The 13,320-nt window shown below is 36.9% G+C and overlaps 2 protein-coding genes across 12 annotated transcripts in view; one reads left to right on the plus strand and one right to left on the minus strand.

The window, feature by feature from the left end:
* The window catches only part of SDCBP (syndecan binding protein), a 30,240-nt gene extending 25,924 nt beyond the window's left edge, over positions 1–4,316 (plus strand). For all 6 annotated transcript variants that reach the window (XM_033202942.1, XM_033202946.1, XM_033202944.1 and 3 more), the window contains exons 7-9: positions 731–902; positions 1,669–1,760; positions 3,144–4,316. In XM_033202942.1, the coding sequence (XP_033058833.1) occupies positions 731–902; positions 1,669–1,760; positions 3,144–3,198 (319 nt within the window). In that variant the 3' untranslated portion in view covers positions 3,199–4,316. The remainder of the gene's footprint in view (positions 1–730; positions 903–1,668; positions 1,761–3,143) is intronic.
* A 1,290-nt stretch (positions 4,317–5,606) lies between these two features.
* Positions 5,607–13,320, minus strand: part of NSMAF (neutral sphingomyelinase activation associated factor) — a 75,502-nt gene continuing 67,788 nt past the window's right edge. For all 6 annotated transcript variants that reach the window (XM_033202936.1, XM_033202935.1, XM_033202937.1 and 3 more), the window contains 8 exons: positions 12,182–12,249; positions 11,326–11,393; positions 10,778–10,901; positions 9,404–9,487; positions 8,229–8,379; positions 7,660–7,762; positions 7,413–7,522; positions 5,607–5,944 (listed from right to left, as the gene is read on the minus strand). In XM_033202936.1, the coding sequence (XP_033058827.1) occupies positions 5,850–5,944; positions 7,413–7,522; positions 7,660–7,762; positions 8,229–8,379; positions 9,404–9,487; positions 10,778–10,901; positions 11,326–11,393; positions 12,182–12,249 (803 nt within the window). In that variant the 3' untranslated portion in view covers positions 5,607–5,849. The remainder of the gene's footprint in view (positions 5,945–7,412; positions 7,523–7,659; positions 7,763–8,228; positions 8,380–9,403; positions 9,488–10,777; positions 10,902–11,325; positions 11,394–12,181; positions 12,250–13,320) is intronic.

A 13,320-nucleotide genomic window follows, 5' to 3' on the forward strand; every position in this document is an offset into this window, starting at 1 on the left:
CTAAGCAGAGTTTCAAAGAGTAAGTTGTACTAACAGGAAGAAATGCCTCTTCTGAATTTAATATTGTAAACACAAGTTTATCATAAAACCCTTATGCTAACATGATAACAGAGTTTATAGAGAATCAAGCAAATGTAACTGGTGTAACAACTTTAGAGGGACAGCTGGATGCCTTTTAGTAATAGCTGCATGCCTTCCTTTCCAAAGGGGCTGGAGGAACTTACGTCTTACTGCTGCTCTAGTTTTTCTTTTCAAATATAGCAATGTATAAAATTTTCAAAGTCAAGTTGTGAGAAATATTTTAAAGGTTTTAAACAAAAGAAATAGTTCGTAAATATGATTTGGCTGTAGAAAATACCAAAAGTTAATAAAAAATAAAAATTATTTTTACCACTGTGATTTAATTAAAAAGCTTATCTTATTCTTAATGCTGTAAAGTCTGATTAATTATAAAGGAAAAACATATTGATAAAACCATATAAAGCAGTTGGCTTTGATACTTAAAGAAGGAAATGTTGATTAGTAAATCAGTCAAACCATAATGAATAAACTTAAAAAAAACTTTTACACGATGTTCTGTGAATGTATAAAATCAGAGCTGTAGGTTGCTCTTATTTAGAAAGAGTGTTTATTATAAAAGTATCCAATATGGCAACATTTATGGTATATGAAATCCATTAAAATGTTTACCTTAGAATTAAGTTTTTAATATAACCCATTATGTTTGTAGACCCTTTGAACGGACGATTACCATGCATAAGGATAGCACTGGACATGTTGGTTTTATCTTTAAAAATGGAAAAATAACATCCATAGTGAAAGATAGCTCTGCAGCCAGAAATGGTCTTCTCACAGAACATAACATCTGTGAAATCAATGGACAGAATGTCATTGGATTGAAGGTAAGGAACAGACTTTGTGCCATGTTCTGCTGCAGTTTTAGAAAATGTCTGTCTTTTGACTGTATTTAGGTGGTGCTGTTTTCACATTGACTTAGGTGGGAGATGGGGAACATGGGGCCTGGGCTCTTGCTCTGGCCAGTCACTGGAATTATCTGGGCTGTTATCTAGAACTACAGTTCCTATAACAAGGGGGCTGGAATAAATGATTTCAGAAGTACCTCACACTAGAATTCTGTGGAAATATGGGCAACAAAGATTTTTATGACATTCTAAATGAATAGTTGCCCAACATTTCTCAATCCAGGAATATAAGGAAATGAATAATAGTTTTGGTTCATATTAATACTTGATTTTTATAGTTTTTCTCCTCCACAAATTCCTAAATAAGTCTGTGTTAAGTCAAAAAGTTTTAAGCATGATCTCCTCATTTCACAGACTTTGATTTAGAATACACAGTTAACTAAGAGGAGATGGTAGTATTTTATATGGGGAAAACTATTTAATATTCAGAAAGGAAAAGGTTTTTTTTGACTAAAATATTCGACTCAGTTTACTTAAGCAATCTGGTTACTAGCTGTAAAATAGTGTACAATTAAACTTGGTAAGAAATACTAGAAAAAAATTAGAAATACCAAGCAGGATTTTAGAGATGTTAACAAAACGTAATAGGACATATATTTTGTATTTCTTTACCAAGACTGGCATAGTTTTGTATTTATTAAATAAAGCCTCTGTGGAATTAATTTTTAATATGTGTTTTTATCAGGACTCTCAAATTGCAGACATACTATCAACATCTGGGACTGTAGTTACTATTACAATCATGCCTGCTTTTATCTTTGAACATATTATTAAGCGGTAAGTAAACAATTTCTCAACTTAATGCATATGGTTGTGTGACAATATAAGCACTATAGTTTAATTCTCAGCCCTTTGGGTCTTTTACCTAAGGAATGAATACTGGTGCTTATCTAGAAATTTGAAGTAAGTTATTTAAGTCAGAGGGGTTGGTAAGGATGGGCTCTTACAACTTCCCAAGTATGGAATAAAATCCACATATACTTTCCTCAGTTTTGATATTGCCTAGTAGAAAAAAAGAATGCAAGGAAAAGTGGGCATGCTTTTAGCTTTCAATTTGCAGTACAATTGACTGCAGTTGCACTGCCTACCACTCCTCTGCTCAGTATAAATATAGTTGTAATGGTTCGTACTGGAGAATTATTGCTGGTGGAATGCTAGGAGTAAGTTTCCCTTCTCTCCAGAATCTCAGGAAGCAGATAGACATGTGTGGTGTGTTGGTGCTATCTGTGCTCAGGAACTGGGGATTAGAAAGCCAAGTGATCAGAAATGAAAAGAGGCAACAAGGTTACTTCTGTACAGCTTTTCGTATCCTAGCATCTACCATAGCTGTTTTTGTCAAGCCAGCTTGGAATCCTTCTTTCAGAAGCTCTATCATGCATGTGAAAAGATTCATAAACATAACCATTGTAATGAAATTTTTATGTTGGCTTCTGGATAGAATGCACCTCCCTACCCTTGGAGGGGGTAAAAAGGAGTTATTGTCATGACTAATTGTTGTAAGGTTCTCTTTTCTTAAATCACTGATGGATCCCTCTACCCCAACTCATCACAGCCTTGTCATTTTCTGTTTTTTAAAAATCACCAGGTTTAATGTACAAGAATCCATTTGTATCCTAACTTCTCTAGCCAAATACAGATAGCTTTTCCCACTGAGTGTCTGTCAACAACTAGATTACCAGAGATGCTTCTGGACTCATTTAAAAGATCTTGGCCGGGCGCGGTGGCTCAAGCCTGTAATCCCAGCACTTTGGGAGGCCGAGGCGGGCGGATCACGAGGTCAGGAGATCGAGACCATCCTGGCTAACACAGTGAAACCCCGTCTCTACTAAAAAATACAAAAAACTAGCCGGGCAAGGTGGCGGGCGCCTGTAGTCCCAGCTACTCGGGAGGCTGAGGCAGGAGAATGGCGTGAACCCGGGAGGCGGAGCTTGCAGTGAGCTGAGATCCGGCCACTGCACTCCAGCTTGGGCGACAGAGCGAGACTCCGTCTCAAAAAAAAAAAAAAAAAAAAAAAAAAAGATCTTTTCCTTCTCTCCATTCACATTTAATGCTAACAGGTGCTAAATTGGAATTAGGAATTTTCATGGATTAACATAGCATTTTTGGAAACAAACAAACAAAAAAGAATCTCAGTATATAATAAAAGCACCTCTCTTGTAGGATGGCACCAAGCATTATGAAAAGCCTAATGGACCACACCATTCCTGAGGTTTAAAATTCATGGCACCATGGAAATGTAGCTGAACGTCTCCAGTTTCCTTCTTTGGCAACTTCTGTATTATGCACATGAAGCTTTCCCGGAGCCAGCGAGCATATGCTGCATGAGGACCTTTCTATCTTACATTATGGCTGGGAATCTTACTATTTCATCTGATACCTTGTTCAGATTTCAAAATAGTTGTAGCCTTATCCTGGTTTTACAGATGTGAAACTTTCAAGAGATTTACTGACTTTCCTAGAATAGTTTCTCTACTGGAAACCTGATGCTTTTATAAGCCATTGTGATTAGGATGACTGATACAGGCTTAGCTTTGTGTGAAAATCAGTCACCTTTCTCCTAGGTAATGAGTAGTGCTGTTCATATTACTTTAGTTCTATAACATATTTGCATTTTTAACATGCTACCATAGTACATTTAGAATGATTGCCTTTGATTTTTAAAAAAAATTCTGTGTGTGTGTGTGTGTAAAATGCCAATTAAGAACACTGGTTTCATTCCATGTAAGCATTAAACAGTGTATGTAGGTTGCAAGAGATTGTGATGATTCTCAAATGTTAACTACCTTCATTTAATATGCTTAAACTGTCGCCTTAACTATGTTAAGCATCTAGACTAAAAGCCAAAATATAATTATTGCTGCCTTTCTAAAACCCAAAATGTAGTTCTCTATTAACCTGAAATGTACACTAGCCCAGAACAGTTTAATGGTACTTACGGAGCTATAGCATAGCTGCTTAGTTGTTTTTGAGATTTTTTAGTCAATGCATAATGGAAACTTCTTTCTTCTAAAAGTTGCCAGTACCACTTTGTGAGAAGTGAATCACTATATATTTAATGTAAAAGTTATCACACTAAACAGGATAAACTTTTGACTCCTCTTTTGTTCATTTGTGGATTAAGTGGTATGATACTTAATTTTGGCATTTGACTCTTAAGATTCTGTAACCTAGCTACTTTGGGATGGTCTTAGAATATTTTTCTGGTAACTTGTTCCATTTCCTGACTCCTTGCAAACAAAATGATAGTGACATTTTATCCTGACTTTTTTCTTCTTTTTGGTTTATGTCCATTCTAATTAAATATGTATACATAAAGTTACATTTTAGTCTGTCGGTTACTACATCATTTGCTTTCACCAAACTTACGCATGATCTAGAAGATAGGCAGGTGAAGTTCACTTTCAGCTATGGGAGACATCATTTCCCAGAACAAGCTTGACATTCAGGGGCCCTAAGAACAGCTCACAATGCTGAGACTGAGTGTCAGGAAAATTGCTTCCATCTGGGAACCCCAGAGTACCAGGGCCAAGAGAGCTGGTTCACACCTGCCATGCAGCAGGAACTCATTGAGGTTACTGACTGTCCCTAGCAATACCTGAGACCAGGTAATACTTAATAACACTTGGAACTGACTTTGAAAATTCTATTAGTGTGGTCTGACTCAAGTTTTTTCTCCTATATCATACTACCTGTAAGATACAACGGTGTTTTTAAAGAGTACAGAAACAATAAGTCACACAATTAACCATGGTTCAGAGGTTGAATATAAAAAATCTGCTACTGCTATACAGCTTACCTTGTTTGAAATTTAGAAGAGAAAAACAAAAATATTGGATTATGTACCTGAGTCTGAAGATAATTTCAAAAGTAATGGAATTACATTCGTATCACTAAATATGGTTTTCTAGAAGATTATTCTAGATTTGTGGTCTTAAAAACACTAGTCTTAAGTTACTTAAATAAAATGAAAACCGTTTTCTTTAGAGAAAAATATTTTTAATGTAGAAAAGATGAATAGCTATAATGAAATACAAACCGTTCATAAGAACTGCTAATCCTTCTCCAGGTTCTTAGAATCTGGGTACAGCATTATAGAAAGTAACCACTCTATGAAAACATACACCCAAAACCCGATGGGTAGCAATTGTGATAGATTAGGAAGACAAAACAGATTCAGAAGTAGCAGAGAATACTGCACATTTTCTTGGAAAATTCTTAATTGTTCAGTGCTTTCTGACAAGTTTCTCTAGCCCAATTTATCTCTTAGCTGTTCTCTGCTACCGTCCTGTCTTCTGACAATCATCATACAGGGATGATCATCTGCCTTACAATGTAACATGTTTTCCCTAGCACTGCCACATTTTATCTGCCTTAAGAGAATGGCAACTGATGGCTTTCAACGAAGTCACCATGATTTAGAAAGTTTAAAACCACAAATTTTCCATGTGGTAAAACTTCTTTTTTTTTTTTTTTTGAGACGGAGTCTCGCTCTGTCACCCAGGCTGGAGTGTAGTGGCTGGATCTCAGCTCACTGCAAGCTCCGCCTCCTGGGTTCACGCCATTCTCCTGCCTCAGCCTCGCGAGTAGCTGGGACTACAGGAGCCCGCCACCTCGCCTGGCTAGTTTTTTGTGTTTTTTAGTAGAGACGGGGTTTCACTGTGTTAGCCAGGATGGTCTTGATCTCCTGACCTCGTGATCCGCCCATCTCGGCCTCCCAAAAGGTTGGGATTACAGGCTTGAACCACCGCGCCGGGCGTGGTAAAACTTCTAATTACTAGCATTGCACATTCACCAGTCTGTTTAAAAGTTTGGTTTAAAAATGCATTAAATAGAGCTCAACTTAATATTCAGGAGAGGAAAAGGCACTTAATACTGCAATTTCCAGAAAATAATTTGTCTGTCTTCCCCTCCTGTGATGATACTGCTACACTGTTCATTCATCCATATACATGTCACAGCACCTGAGAGAAAGAGACATTTTGGTTAGGTAGGAAGTTGACCAGGAGGCACCCAAAGCAAACTTTACTCTGATGCTTACTCTTGCTTTGCTATTCATTTATTAAACAAGTGAAGTAAGTTCTATTTTTTCTTGTCCTCTTCCTATAATAAAACCCTTGAATAAATTAAAAATAATTGCTTGGTACAAAGATCTCGTGAGGAATAATAAACCATTTAAGTGTTAATCTAAAGCCAAAACAACTGGAAATTATGGATATAGCACAGAATGCAAATAAATACCTTGGCAAAGTAAGTATAATACAGGTATAACATGAGAAAAAGGAGACAGATGTGAAGGAAAAGGTAGGGAATTGGTGTAAGGTTATTGGTTTATTTCCTTTTCCACTGGAAGGGGTCAAATGACATTAAAGTTACTAAGTAGAGAACTAAAGTCACAAATAATTTCATTTTTTTGAAACAGTCTCGCTTTTGCTCTTACCCAGGCTGGAGTACAGTGGCATGATCAAGCTCACTGCAGCGTCTATCTCCTGGGCTCAAGCTATCCTCCCATCTTAGCCTCTTAAGTAGCTGGGACCACAGGCATGTGCCATCACACCTGTCTAATATTTCTGATTTTTAGTAGAGATGAGGTTTTGCCATGTTGCCAAGGTTGGTTTCAAACTCTTGACCTCAAGCAATCCTCCCTCCTTGGCTTCCCAAAGTGCTGGCATTACAGGCCTGAGCCACTGAGCCTGGCCCAGAATTTTTAAGGTATACATTTAAGAAGAAATAACCATATGAAGTTGTAACACAGGGAAGAGAATGAAGGTAGGAAGTTACTGCTTACAGTGGGAAGTCAAGGGGTAACAGGAGACACTAGAAGAATTAAAAACCAAGTCCTCCAAATGATCAGAAAGCAAGAATTTGTAAGCAAACAATCGAGTGAATCTCCAAGAAATATTACTAAATGAAAAAAAAAGGCCGGAAAAGTTTAATATTATACTTCACATAAACAATTTTATACACATATACCCTCTCTTATTCACAGGACACACACTGGTAAAGTACTGGGAGGTAGGAGTCAGCGGTAGAAAGAAGCCTTAATTTTCATCATAGTTCCCTTTGTATTGTTTGTTTCTGGGTTTCTTTTTTTTTCTTTCTTTTTTTTTTCCCTTTTTTTTTTACTATTCTAAAAATTTAAGATCATACTATTATCTTTTAAAAAATTATAGCTTTACAGTGGTTTTTAATTCTCCATATGAAAGTTAAAGACTTCCTTTTTGGAGTCTGATGCCTGTTAACATAAATCTAAATCCTGAGTAACCTATGAGATGCAGATCACCTGGCCAATCAAGAGGCTCCAGGGACATGTTTATAGCATGGAAAAACCATGGTGTTTTTTGCCCAAGAATAGTGTTCCCTGATGGAAAAGGCAGGCTTGAGTTCATTATCTTGAGAAAAAAGATCAGGACAACCGCAGTAGCTGCTTACCTGTGTGGCCCTGTATTCTCTCACTGATTTTTGCTCCAAGGAGGTCCCAAACAAGCAGTTCACCAGACTGACTTCCAGATAAAACGGAATTTCCATCCCAGACAAAGCACCTGCAAGAATGATTCAGAAATAGTCCTTTCTTCATCATGAAGGAAGGACTATATTAAACTGGCCATTGTAAACCCAAATGAAGTGATCATGAACGTGTCTGTAAATATCTTCGCCCCCAGTAACTCACAAACTATACCTCTGGGGCTCATCTGACGTCATGGAGGAGATGAGCATTCCTGTCTGCACATCAATGACATTAAGACAGCCATCTGCTCCTGTGCTGAGGACGTGGCGGCTATCTGCAACACAAGGTGAGACTCAGACATGAGTGACAGCTTCAGAATGTGGTTTAGATTATTCTGGATATTATTTCTGAGTCCAGTGGCCTAATCTCCACATTCATTCTCTTCAAAACCCTTGTATTTAAGCAATGACTATCCTCTCCTTGAAATGGTTCCAGCTGTTTCCAAGACGCAGGGATGAGATGACCCTTTATCTCAATGAGTTCACTGTTATCTTATAAATGAATTTCTCTAATGAGTTAAGGAATTAAAAATATCCAATCCTGCTTTTCTACCTGATGCAGATGCCACAAGTATACTGTACACTGGCATAAAGCAGTGTTAGCTATTGGCAAAACCTCTTTTATCAGCAGATAGTGTTTTTCTTTGTAAATTTTATTGTTTATTTCAAAATTAACAATATTGTTTATGTCAACATTCCAATTTACCTAGTATTATCTGTTTTAAAAAGGATAATATCTACCTGGGCTAAAAGCAGTGTCACATACAATCCCTGAATGGCATGGAATCTGGTGCATTAAGGTGGCCGTTGTGAGGTCCCAAATATTCACTGTGCCTTCTTTGGTGCCGGAAACTAACAGTGTGCTTGCAGGATTTAAACTGATTGTATCTACCTAAGGAAGAAAACACATTGATACATATTCCATTTAGATTTGTGGTCATTAGCTGTGTTTCTCTAGTCTGATTCAAATATGTAGTCATCATGATATAAATTAAATTCTATTGTGCAGTGTGCTGATGTTGCTAATGCAGATATATTTCAGCATCATCCTACTGATTAATAACATTTTTAAAATGAAATTAAATTCTTTATAAGCTAGTGAATACAAGAAAAAATGAAAATGAAGTATTTCTAGAGTAAATGTAATGCTGTTTTAAAATAGCTTAAAACTGACAGTCTCAGAAAGATAACTCTATTAATAATAAATTATACTGAGGCACCAAACTGCCTGAAGCACAGCCAGTCCATGATTATTTGAGGGTTTTGTGGGAGTGGGGGAATCTCTCGAGGCTATGCTTGTGTATCATCATGAATTATATACTAAATATTTCTCAAACTCAGCTAATCTGAAGACCATGGAAATTAGGCATCCGTTCACAACTTAGAGAAAAAGCAGTACTGTCAATTACAGCATAAGACGCAGCAGCGTGACCTGCAGAAAACAGAGCAAGTGAGAACTGAGTGCCTACTGGCAGAGTGCCAAAAGGCTGCATGCACTTGACCACCGCAGACAGTTGGTCACTGTCCCCCACTGTTGGATGGGTGTCTCCTGGACAGATGGTCCCCTTCCACCTTCTGGATCAGGAAACATGAAGGATCATAGGCCCTATCTTGTTGCCCTAAAGAGTTTGAGGGTACCCAAATATTCAACGTCCTGCTCAGAAACTACTATTCTAGAATTCTAGTTGGATGGTAGCTAATTCTCACGGAAATGTACAAAGAGGTAAATTGGAGGAAAAAACAAAACAAAACCAAGTAGACTTGGAAACCTAAAAAGTCAACACCAAACTGAGAGCCTATAATCTTCCATTAACCAAATAAAGCAAAACAACATCAACAAAACTAAAAACCTTCTTCCAGCCCAACCCCTAGACTTTTATGGTCAGTTTTCTGCACAGTTTGTTGCTGGTACTCACACTGACATCATGTTCTAGCTCAGCCAGCAAGTCAAAGTGGTGTCTTTTGGTGCCTGGCATCTCCGCAGGAACACCAGACCACACCTAGGATGGAACATATTGCAGAAGGTATTTTCAAACATTTAACATAAAGTCATTTCTAGTGCATTCAAGAAAATCTCCTCTGCTCAATTTCCATTTAACAGACTTGCCAATAAAGTTAAGCTGCAGAGTGCTCCAGCTCCGCCTCCCTATGCCAGCACTTTTCCCCACCAGCATGTGCTTGCTTACCGTCCCTTGTTTGTGCCTGTGTGTTTCTATCACCTGCACTAGCTGCTGTAATCATGTGACTTTAGTATGTGAACTAAGGAAATATGAGTGTAGAAGTGTTACAGTGTTTTGAGAACACTATTAATGTTTCAAGAAGACCAAAAAGGATGTTACCCCCAAAATAACTAAAAATAGGTACAGGCAAATAAACTTATCTACAAGAATGGAAAAAAAATTTCTGAAAAACTCCTGGAGGAATCCTAACAATTTTAGGTTCTTGCTTTCTTTTACACCAACACAAAATAGAAACTGAAAATAATGAAAGCTGGTGTGGTTTATGTAAGATTCCAAAGAAAAGACCAAACATAGTCCTGCATCGAAAGAATGGTGAATGAATGTGAATTCAGATATTTTAAGTTTAAATAAAATGTGTCTTTTAATGATTCCCCACTTTAACTTGACATTTTCTAATTAACTATAATCCGTTCTGATCATGGCAGATGAAAGGGGCTGCTACTATACATTTCTTTCTAACACTGCTATTGAATGAATGCTAGACCATTCACCCCACAATGGAATATACAGTACAGAAATAATGATAAACTTCCTATTATATTAAGAAGTGGCTATAATTCCCACCACTGCACTCTAGCCCCAGCCTGGGTAACAGAGCAAGACACTGTCTCTAAAAAAATAAATAAATAAAGAAGTGTTTTTTAAAATAAAAAACAAAAAGAATGTACATATCACAAAGTATGTGATATGTAAGGGTATTGACTGTTATTGCCTATGTTTAAAATATATATATTATTATATAAAGAAAAATATATATAAGTATATGTAATATTTAACAGATATTGTATTTTAAATATAAATAATATATGTAAGTAAATACATAAATATATATTATAGATATAGTTTATATATTTTTTTAAACACAGGCAGTAACATTCAATATCCTTACATATCACATGCTTTGTGAAAAAGAGTGAAGCGACTGAACACATTAACAACAGGTAGTTGAGTGGCTTATAATATCTGAATGTACAAACATTTTAAGCTAAAAATTATATATATGCCATATAGCACACCAAGTTAAACAATTTTTTAAAGTGATAAATTAACCTTCACTGTAGAGTCCCATGATGCAGAATATAGCCTGTTGTCATGCCAACAGATCTTACTAACAGCATCATCATGTCCCATTAATGTGTCCTGGCGTCTTCCAAATGCTATGGAATAAAAATAGCTAAAAGATAATGAAAAGTATTAAAACAGTAGTCTGGCTTAATTTTAAGGCTCTTAAACACATATTAAGGAAACATTAGGTTCTTTAATTCTGTACTTACTAAGAATTACAAATTGCTTGTTCTCAAATTACTAAATCAAAATATTCAAAATTTGAATTTAAAATTAGAAATTTCCATGTCTGGCTCATTTGTGTTTTCACCTCAATTTAAAACTTAGAGAAAAACAGACTCCAATTGGAGAAGTTATTCAATACAAGTAATCATATTCAAATCCAACCATACTGTCCTCATCTCTAATATTTGTTCCCTTTAGAAAACAGTGCTGTATCCAGTCAAGGAAAGCTTCTGGCTTTTCACACCTCATGTCCACAGAGGCAGCTATTCTGCACGTGGAATCACAGAGCGGGGTGCACAGATACATACACATTATTATCCCATGAAGAAGTTATGACAGTGGCATCTCCTGGTAAAAGTAAACAAGACGATAAAGCCTGAAATACAAATGATTTCACATTAACAATCTATAACAACTAGTAAGTCTCAAACACAGTAAAGCTATCTTATAAGTTCTCCCAAAAATGAATGCTCAAATTCTCTTTATGGTGGCTCTCCTCCTATTTACACAGATTTTCTCAACTGGCTAATTCCAGCTGTGGGTTTTTTTCCCAAACGCAGGAAGGAATGTCTACATGTGTCAAGGGTATTTACGACCTAGGCTCATGACTCTCCAGGGTCCTGCCCCAGGCTGGAAGAAGCCCACTCACACTCTGGAGTAAATCTCCAGTGGGGGGGCGGGCTGGGGAAGATTCTCAAGAAAGAAAATACCCCCTCTGGACTACAGACTTGTGTGGGTAAGAAAACCTTCCAAAATTCTTTAGAGAATTTCCAGAACTTTTGCATGACTTACATTAAAGATAAGATGTGTTCTTTCAGAAGAATTGGTTTTGTCATATTAAATATTCTACCAACTCAGAGATGCATAAATTAAGTAGCACATAACATTTAGTCTGACAGCTAAAAAAAAGGAAAGGTTTATTAAGTAGAATTCTACTGGGTAGCTCTCCAAGTATTTTAAGGTAAAAATGAAATCACAACAGTATGAGAAAATGGCAACCTGAAAAAAATTTGAAATTGAAATTAGAAGTAATCTAAGGTATTTAGTAGATTTACCACACAGGAATAAACTCAACTGTTTTGGGAGAAACAAAGTATCATTGTATGTGTGTGTATAAAACATACTACACGGATTTCTATCATAATACTAGTACGATGAACTCACCATATTTGAAAATGATATGCTTCTTTGCAGCATTTTCGATTCTTTAGAAAACATCTTCAAAGTGGAATCTAATTTAATAATGAGAAGTGGACAGATAAGAAAGATTTCCTAACCATTACAGACGCCAAAGAACAGCTGCTCTTCTTGTTCCTGGTGGCCAACAGTACACTTTATACTCCAAAGTATAATCTTACGGAAAACTGAATGTAAACAGAGCTAGATGACCTAAGGTCTCATCCAACATTAAGATTCTATCTATGACCAGTAACCCCATGACAAAAACATCAATTTAAAATTCCAGAGCTGAGCATGGTGGCTCACACCTGTAATCCCAGCACTTTGGGAGGCTGAGGTGAGAGGAGCACTTGAGGCCAGGAGTTCGAGACCAACCTGGCCAACATGGCAAAACCCCACCTCTACTAAAAATACAAAAATTAGCCAGGCATGGTGGCACATGCCTGTAGTCCCGGCTACTTGAGAGGCCAAGGCAGGAGAATTGCTTGAACCCAGGAGGCAGAGGTTGCGGTGAGCCGAGATCGTGTCACTGCACCCCAACCTAGGTGACAGAGTGAGACTCTGTCTCAAAAAAAATAAATAAATAAAAATAAAAAATAAAAAAATAAAATTCCAGCACAGACATGGTAGGTATACTGTTGGCATTTCGGCATGACTCCAGGCAGAAATGTCACAGCTGGTACATGCAGAAAGCTACAGGAAGGAAAATAGCAATTTTAATAGTAACACTGAAACTAATTTTAATACTAAATAAGACAAAAAGATCTTGGCAATATGTTTTCTTAAAAAAAATTGCCCAATTATAGTGTGATACCCTTGCATTGAACATTAGTTATAGAAGGGAACCACTGACTTTCTAAATAATAACAAAGTAGAAATTTAAAATCCAAGCATTTAATTTTCTTGTTTTTGAGACAGAGTATCACTCTGTTGCCCAGGCTGGAGTGCATTGGTGTGATCTTGGCTCACTGCAATTTCTGTCTCCTAGATTCAAGCAATTCTTGTGCCTCAGCCTCCCGCGTAGCTGGGATTTTTGGAGTGCACACCATGCCTGGTTAATTCGTGTATTTTTAGTAGAGACTGGGTTTCACAGTGTTGGCCAGGTTGGTCTCGAACTCCTGGCT

This window comes from Trachypithecus francoisi, unplaced genomic scaffold (assembly GCF_009764315.1).
Source record: "Trachypithecus francoisi isolate TF-2019V2 unplaced genomic scaffold, Tfra_2.0 Lachesis_group7, whole genome shotgun sequence".
NCBI classification, from domain to species: Eukaryota; Metazoa; Chordata; class Mammalia; order Primates; family Cercopithecidae; genus Trachypithecus; species Trachypithecus francoisi.